At 39.7% G+C, this 8,481-nt stretch overlaps 1 protein-coding gene across 6 annotated transcripts; it reads right to left on the minus strand.

The window, feature by feature from the left end:
* Positions 1-886: 886 nt before the first annotated feature.
* Positions 887-6,619, minus strand: LOC136471968 (zinc finger BED domain-containing protein DAYSLEEPER-like). 6 transcript variants are annotated; one of them, XM_066469714.1, is made up of 7 exons: positions 6,417-6,617; positions 6,024-6,282; positions 5,086-5,717; positions 4,931-4,984; positions 2,125-3,944; positions 1,955-2,009; positions 887-1,206 (listed from the first exon to the last, which is right to left on the minus strand). In XM_066469714.1, exons 3-6 carry the CDS (start codon positions 5,622-5,624, stop codon positions 1,966-1,968), a joined length of 2,457 nt encoding a protein of 818 aa, XP_066325811.1. In that variant the 5' UTR covers positions 5,625-5,717; positions 6,024-6,282; positions 6,417-6,617; the 3' UTR covers positions 887-1,206; positions 1,955-1,965. The 6 variants fall into 6 exon arrangements, with proteins under 6 accessions (XP_066325811.1, XP_066325810.1, XP_066325812.1 ...); XM_066469713.1 differs by having other exon boundaries at positions 2,125-3,947; XM_066469715.1 differs by lacking the exons at positions 887-1,206; positions 1,955-2,009 and having other exon boundaries at positions 2,022-3,947; positions 5,086-5,501; positions 5,594-5,717; positions 6,417-6,619.
* Between the last annotated feature and the right edge of the window lie 1,862 nt (positions 6,620-8,481).

Consider the following 8,481-nt stretch of genomic DNA (forward strand, 5'->3'; position numbering starts at 1 on the left):
TTAAATATAGACGAAAAAAAACTAATTGCACAGTTTGATTGGAAATTATGAGACGGACGTTTTAAGCCTAATTAGTCCATGATTGAACACTAATTGCCAAATAAAAACGAAAGTACTGCAGTAGCCCAAAATCCAAACTTCATGCAACTGAACACGCGCTAACTATACCTGTTAGGCATGCCTTTAGGCAATACTATAAAAGTATATACTCCTACGGTCCTACCGCTCTAAATCGTAAGTCATTATAGTTTTGTTTTAAATCAAACTTCTCTAATTTAACCAAGTTCATAAAAAAATACACAAACCTCTACAACATCAAAGAAAATTCATTAGATATATCATGAAATATGCTTTTAATAATGCATTTATTTGATATTATACGTCCTCCTCATTTCAAAATAAATCAAATTATAGAGTTGTCCAAAGTCAAACTATTTTGAGTTTGGCCTACTTTAGAGAAAAAGTGTAATAATATTTATGACACCAAAATAGTGTTATTAGATATATCATGATTTTTTTTTCACTCTATACTTGTTTGGTGTATAGATGTTGTGCTCATCCCTATAAAGTTAGTCAATAAAATAGTTTGACTAAGTACAACTACAGGATTTGATTTATTTTAGAGATGTTAACATCTTTTTCAATAAACTTGAACCAAATAAATAGGTTTGACTGAGAAGTTAGAACGACGACTTATAATTTAGAACACGAGAACAATAATTTTTTTTCTTTTGAAAACTCGTCCTTTGATGAGGCGAAAGAGAAAGGTATTTATATCTTTCAAATTCTCAAATGGTACTGTTTTGCCATGCCAGCAAAAAAAATGTATTATTTTCAAAAAAAAATAGTCCAGAAATCATGGGTGGAGGTGTCGACAGCCCAATGCAGCACGGCAGAATGGTATTTATTCCATATTTTTAGTGATGACTTAATGGACAAATATTCTCCATATCTTTCACTACTACATAGGAGTATATATCACACTAGTACATCTCCGTACTGCACAATAATTACTAAACAGGAAAGTATTGTTTATATTTTCACAGTGAATGCAGTAAAACAATTAAGTTATTACAAACCATGGGCAGTTCGCATTCTGTCAAGGCGTCACCCAACACTGATGCATTATACTGAGATAGGTATAGGTGCAGATGAGGTCGAAACCACTCTTCACTTCTTGTTGAACCAGTGAAAAGACCGAAGGAGCTGTTTAAACACAAATCAAAGGACTAATTAATCAAAACAGCATCAGATCTATATTTAAACAATTAACAAAGGAAAGGGAAAACTTCACAACCCCTCACAACCCACATGTTTTTTTTTGTGAACCTTATATGAGACAAGTATGCGGGACTAGATCGAGGTTCCAATATGGTTATCAAAGTGTGACTAGATAGAGAATGGTATGCCGTGTAATTATATCTAGTACATTAATTATTTAAAATAGGAAATGCAAGAGACCAATTGAAACTTCATGCAACTTTGAACAATGAAAATGAATGTTTCGAATAATTTATTCAATTTGAGACTAATCAGATTCATTATTTTCCCAATTCAAATATCAGGTATTCTTGTCTCTGTTTCAATGCTGAGAATTATTTAGCAGATACAGATGAAAAAGATAGCAAAGTGACTTAACATCTGGACTAGAAGAACAAAAATCTCCTTAAAGATCTGGCTAGCAACTGATCCACTGCCAATTGTGGCTGACTTCCAATATAATGTGGGTTTCCCTTTGAGCAAACGGAAAAAGGTAGTGGAAATTGAGGTGTATGTCTTAAGTCTTATGTTGGGTGCATGTACATGTTTACGGTGCCAATTGATGGACGAGACAATGGGCTATCAGTTGTGACAAAAACAAAAGAAAAAATGTGACCTCTGAGAGGTTTATAATTTCAATAGACTTTAGAACCTATACATGGAAGAGAAAAGAAGACAAAGATGGCAAGCATACCTTGCCATGCATTAAGCTGGCATGTTTGTGTTTCCACAGACATCGTCCTTTGTTTCTGTTGAGAAATTAAAGAAGAGCAACATTACACTTACAGGATATTGGTTTTTATCTACCATTAATGAAAGAGATCGGTAACACTTCGAAAGATGAGGAGCCAGTGGTACTTGTACCTGAAGATTTGATCCAATCCTGGGTGCAGATGAGGGCTTCAACTACTTCAGGACTCAGTTTCCGATTGAAAAGGCTCACCCGTTCATCAGTTTCATCGAATGCAGATTCAGCAGAGACAACGCATGCAGGTATCGTTAAGATGTCGCGTGCCAACAAGGCAAGAGTCGGATACGTCGAAGCATTGCCCTTCCACCATTTCAGAATATCCAAAGGAACATTTTCAGGAACACATTCCTCTTCAAGGTAATGGTTGAGCTCTCCCAGTTCCTCATGTACGGGTACATCTTCAGTGTTGCTGTCATTTGAGCACTCGCCACTCTGCTGATTAGCGTGAAAAGAGTACCGAAAAGAAAGCTCGCAAATCTTTCCACGCACTTCGAGCGTGTACTTTTTAGCATCACCACCGAAAGCTTCTTTCAAGGAACGATCAAGAAACCTGAGTTTATATCTTGGGTCTAGAACGACAGCCAAAAATAGCCACAGGTACCATTTCTCCCAAAGCTCATCAAACTTTATCTTCATTAAAGAATGATAAAAAAGATCTTGTGCCTTTTCAGATGACCTCGTCAGAGCTATCTTCAAGTTCCAAATTGTGTGAAAATTTGAATTCAATGTCACATTGCTTGGGCTGGACCTGGACAACACTTGAATAGCGTCATAAACCAGCCTTGCAATATTACAAAAATCCTCTGTATCCTGTACTCTCTTATGAGATGGCCTAGATGGATAAGTTTTTGAATCTATCAGCTCAGGGTTTGGAAAGACCTTGTTAAATTGCAGAGCAGCCTCCAGGGAGTAGAAAGCCAAGTACCATTTCTGGGAACTAAAAGTGGGTCGGTTTATTTGCAGTTGCAGAAGGATTTCTTTGTATTTTTCCGTACGCAATGGGGAGCATGTCATGTACTTAAACCAGTCCTTACTTAGATTTTGGACACTCTCTTCTTTGTATAAATAAATAATCTCACCGAGAAATTCTGTTATGCAAGGTAAACTTAGTAAGTTGTTTCTGACAAGATAATTATGTTCTGTAAGACTCTTCAGTAAGCCCGATATATCTTTATGAAATAATGGCATGGGGAATGAAATTCCTATAAGCTTCCCGTCAAGACTCCAACTTTGGATTACTTCTTTTAATATTATTTTTGCGTCAGGTTCTGCATCCTCATCATAAACATTCCAGCTATCACTCAAACTTTCGTAAGACTGAAAATCGGGAAACATGCTAGTATAACCATCCATGCTTTCCTCCTTAGACCCTGCAAAGCTACATCTAATGATTCTTCTAATCATGTTCCATTCTTTGTCAATAAAATGTACCGTCACACATAAGAAGTATTTAGTTCCAAGGACCCACTTTGCTAGTGTCAGGAAACATCCCCCAGGTGCAAGTGATATTTCCTCCTTCAGCTTCAGCTTTTGGTTCTGAAAAATACTGAGAAACTTCTCTTGAATAGCAGATTCCGATACCATGTCATATGTAGGACAGATTCCAGCCAAAAATCGCCTATAACTTGTAGTGCTTGTCAATGAAAAGGAGCAAAGGTTGGATACTAAAGCCTTAGTAAGCAATTCAAGAGACATGTCTTGATCAAAAGTTGGGTTCTTCTCAACTGATGAACTGGGATGTGAAGATGGCTGTTGCAGCTGCACCCGACCTGTTGCAGGTCGTGCAGGACAGGACTGCAGATGTCGTTTCAGATGGCTTGTTCCACCTGTAGTTTTTGCACTAAGGGAGCTTTCACAATGTTTACAGACTGCTGCTTGAAGTTTTCCATCTCTAAAAACTTTTGTAAATTCCTCCCACACTTTGGACTTCAGCCTTCTTTTTTTCACCGATGTCAGAGAAATGGCATTATGAATACCAGTTAGTGTAGGAATTAGAGTTATGAAAACAACGAAATGTGTGCTGTTAGAACGGTGACAAAAAAAAGTAAATTTAAACTGAACCACAGAAACTGCCAGGTTTTCCATTTCGGTATTCGAAATTTTTCGGCCATCCCCAAAATTCATGAAATTTTACCAAAAAATTTTAGACTTCAACAAGTGATGATTTTTTTGAAAAAAATTTAGATCTAAACAAGATGTTAGCATGATTTATGACTACACATCTATTGAGTAGAAAAATATGCAACATAAAATAGGAAACATGAGCCTAGAGTTACATATTTACTATAAAGCATATGCATTAGTGTAATACAAAATTTTGGATTTTCCTTTTGGCCTCCTCCGAAATTACCAAAATTCCGAAAACAGAATTCATACAGAGACCAAGACAAAGTATGATCCAGGTTACAGAGTAAATCCAATACAATATGGCCCTTTTCACTTACTGTAAAACTCTGAGCATCCTACTCAGTTTTTCTTTTAGAATTTCAGGGATGGACCACGTATCACAGTTTTTTTAGCACCGATAACATTCGTTGATCATTAAGCACACGCTCAGAAATACAAGTGTCAAATTCTCATATGCTTCAATTGCATGCCTTTTGCTTACTCATCACTTCATAAAGCATTAATTAAGAATGCATAAAAAAACTGCATATCATGGCCCCAAGGAGAGAGAATGGGAGACTTAATTAATTGCATATCATTGCCCATCAATTCTTCATTTAACAATTTTTACTTGCATGAAAAATTTCTGTTTGGACAGATCTATTACTCCCGCCGTTTCAAATTATGGGTCACTTTAACTTTGTCCTATGTCTTGATAGTGCGTTTATTTAAACTTTGCAGAATAAGGGGAAAGGGAAATAGAAAGGTTAGAAGAAGACAGAAAGAGCCGGTTTATTCAAAATCGATGCATACTTTCGGTGAGGAGTCCCGCTCCTGGTTCTCCTTTCAGCTGGAGCTACCACTTGTCTGTCGAGTGAAAGTACAGTTAATTAAGTGTCGAAAGACAAATTAAGAAATTAATTTGTAACCACGATTTCAGCTCGAGAATTTCATGAGACAGTCAGAACCTTTCCGTTGTGCTGGCACTGGCAACATGGCCATCGTCTCTTTGTTCGACATCATCCTCTTCGTCGCTGTCACTAGAACTGCCAAGTTGTTCTTGTTCACCTCCCTCAGTCTGAGGAATTGAAGTCCCTGGTACGTACATCTCAGATGGCACATAGGAGTAGTGTTGAGAGTCTGGTATGTATCCTGTTGGAACATCTCTGGGGAACATTTCTGTTGGACGGGGGTGGTTGTGACTACCCGTGAAAACTGTCTGCAAAATCTGATTATCTGCAGATAGTGTCACCGATTTCTTGACCATGCAGTTTGCCTGCGAGCATTCGTAGCAGATCAATCGGCTTGATCCCGGAATCTCCTGCAGACCCAAATTCTTCCAGATGTACCCATCGTCTGCTGAATTAGATGGCAAAGCCGGCATCTGAATTGGTGCACAGATCGGCATCATAATCGGTGGGACTGAAGAACTCAGTGGAATAGTAGTGAACGTGCGAAACCCTTGATCGACCATACCATGCTGAGGGTGAGCTGACTGGTTCTCCATTAATACGGAAATGCGGCGTATCTTCCCAAATTTTTAGACAACTTTCAACTATCCCTGGGTGTGGCCTGTCAAATTCATAAATCCTGCGTGGATCTGATACAGATAGAATTGCGTTTCAACAATCACATGCTAAGCAAGGCACACACATCTCAAAATCCTACTAAAAGACCAAAGGGCATAAACATCTTTTCTTCGGAAACCTTGAGAATTGAAGCACCCAAGGAAGAGAAAAGGAATATATACATGTTTTCAAGAACTATAAGAAGTGAAGCACTACGAAACCAGATCCTAGAATCATAAAAGATGAAACAACATAACATTTTCCCCTAGTAGAACAAACTATTGAGGAATTATATATAAGCCGAGCGGCAGGCAGATAGAAGGAACCAAATCAATCACCTGTTAAGGGCAGTGCAGCATGGCTTTGATCCGAGTGGTTGGTTCAAGAAAGGTAGGAAGATGAACCTGGTGGGTGGATCTATTTATGCAAAGACGACGTCGCGGAAACAGCATAACGCGTTTGGATCCGAAACAATACGACAGGCAACAATAACAATACAGAGCGTGATGACCGACGTACCCGCAGGAAAGCGACGGCGGAGGTTGTTGTCGGCCAGCCAATCTTTCTTGTGTATAGGGTAACTTGGAGAGGTCGCTGCTGGGGATTGCATGCAATGGTGCAGGTAAACATTTGTAGACAAAATTCTTGCGAACGACGTCGCGGAAACAGGTTTGGATCCGAAACAATACGACAGGCAACATTAACAATACAGAGCGTGATGACCGACGTACCCGCAGGAAAGCGACGGCGGAGGTTGTTGTCGGCCAGCCAATCTTTCTTGTGTAGGGTGACTTGGAGAGGTCGCTGCTGGGGATTGCATGCACTGGTGCAGGTAAACATTTGTAGACAAAATTCTTCCTCCTGCCGGTTAGCCATGAACCGGTGACAGTCGGAGCTCCCCATGCGGCAGGCTCGGGCCTCGAGCAGCTGCCCCAGCTAGCCACGGCGGCACGGCGCTGAGAAACGCTCCATCCTTGCTGGCGGCGGAAGATGAATAGGAGAATTAGCGATAGCGTTGATTTTATTTGATGGACAATTCTTTGCCTCAGGTTTGGCCCAGTTGATGGACAATTGCAACAGGCCCAACCACGAAAGGCCCACACCATTAGTTCTTCGTCTATTGTTTCCCGGTGAGGAAAAAAAATATTCTACCTCCATGAACTATCCCCATAGTCTGATTTCTTCCCAAACACCAAACCAAACCTCTTACCCCCTAAACTTTCAAGACAGTTCAAATGACCTCCCTACTTAGTTTGAGTGGTTTTAAAGACGGTCTTGTCCTTTCTTTAGTTTAAAAAATCGATAAATACTGTATAAGGTTTTAAAATCATATAAAATGTCTCTAAGCTTTTAAAAATTGTTAAAATTATAGAGATAGATTAGGATAAGAAAAATCCAAATAAAAAATTTAGGTCTTCTGAAAACTTTTTTAGAAACTTCAAAAAAAAAAGGTTTAGCCCTATGAAAATGGGAAAAATATCCAGACAAATCCCAAAACATTAATCAATGTATAATGTTTTTAAAAAGTACCCATCGTGCAAGCATGTGACGGAGAGCATTCATGACAATCGCATCTCATGCTTTCGTTGTCGATTTTTCCAAAAAAAAATTCTAGGTATAGTTTTTTCCATTTTCGTTGAGGTAAATCAAATTTTTGGAAGCTTGTAGTGATATTTTTATGAACACCAAGTATTTTATTTGGGTTTCCCATGTCTCATCTATATCTCTAGGACTTCTCTCGGAACTTTTAGAAGCGAGAAGATATTTTTGGGCTCCCATATTTCCCACTTTAAGGAACTACTATATATTTTATTTGGGTTTCCCATCTTCAAGCGCTAAATCAAAATTTTGGAAGCTTGTAGTAACAAATATGCAAGTTGATTTGCAGAATAAGTTTCGGTAACGCTCATGTACGGACCCACTCACGTCGCCCGCTCGTGGAACAGACCACGCCGCCCCCGTCCGCATCACCCGCTCGCTCGGCAGCGTCTGTGCGCTGCGCGCTCATGCTCACGGAACGGATCCCGCCCTCCCCCGTATCGCCCCCGCACGCTCGCGCGCCCCCACTGCGCGACCCTGCTCATAGCCCTAGGCATAATTGACAGAAGACCGAAGACCGAACCAAACTAGCCAAGACCGAGACCGAAGTTTTTGGTCATTAGTTCGGTCCGAGTCCATACTACCAAACTTTTTTACGGTTAGTTCGGTTATATGTCTCTGGTAACCGAACTAACCGAATATTTAGATTTTGTTGACATAATGTGTACTTTAGACTATTAATAGTGATATAATATTTATTCTAATTTGTTTATATCAACCATCACTCTTATCACTTTGTTTAATATAAATGTTGTATTGTCATTTTTGCTTTAAAATAGAAAAATATCGCTAAAATTTGATACAAAATTATACTATTTAGTAGTTGTTTTGTCTATTAGTTTAGTTATGACCGAAACCAAACCGAACAAACCGAGACCGAACTTGCTCGGTTCTAAGTTCTGAAACTAATCGATCGGTCTTCATTTTTAGATGACCAAACTTTCAAAATAACTAAAGAACCGATCGATTCGGTTCGATCAGACGAACGCCCTGGCCTACCTGCTCGTGGGACGGATCTCACCCTCCCATGTCCGACTCGTGTCTCCCATTGCGGCTGCGCTCATTCCGACTGCCGCGGCCCCTGCTGAGGTTCGTGCCGCCGACGAACTCCACACCGGCGACCTCCACGCTACTCTGTAGCATCAAGCTCCATGCCGGTGTCGAGCTCCGTGTCGACGAGCCTCCATTTTCGTCCAA

The sequence above is a fragment of the Miscanthus floridulus genome, chromosome 8 (genome assembly GCF_019320115.1).
Source record: "Miscanthus floridulus cultivar M001 chromosome 8, ASM1932011v1, whole genome shotgun sequence".
Taxonomy (NCBI): Eukaryota; Viridiplantae; Streptophyta; class Magnoliopsida; order Poales; family Poaceae; genus Miscanthus; species Miscanthus floridulus.

What these genes read in the sequence shown, in the direction of transcription:
- LOC136471968 (XM_066469711.1), bottom strand. Translation starts at nt 5,624, where the DNA reads ATGGAGAACCAGTCAGCTCACCCTCAGCATGGTATGGTCGATCAAGGG. An exon ending in AGTGCCAGCACAACGGAAAG is followed by an intron (nt 4,985 to 5,085) that starts GTTCTGACTGTC and finishes TTCACTCGACAG; the next exon opens with ACAAGTGGTAGCTCCAGCTG. An exon ending in AGCGGGACTCCTCACCGAAA is followed by an intron (nt 3,948 to 4,930) that starts GTATGCATCGAT and finishes GGTGAAAAAAAG; the next exon opens with AAGGCTGAAGTCCAAAGTGT.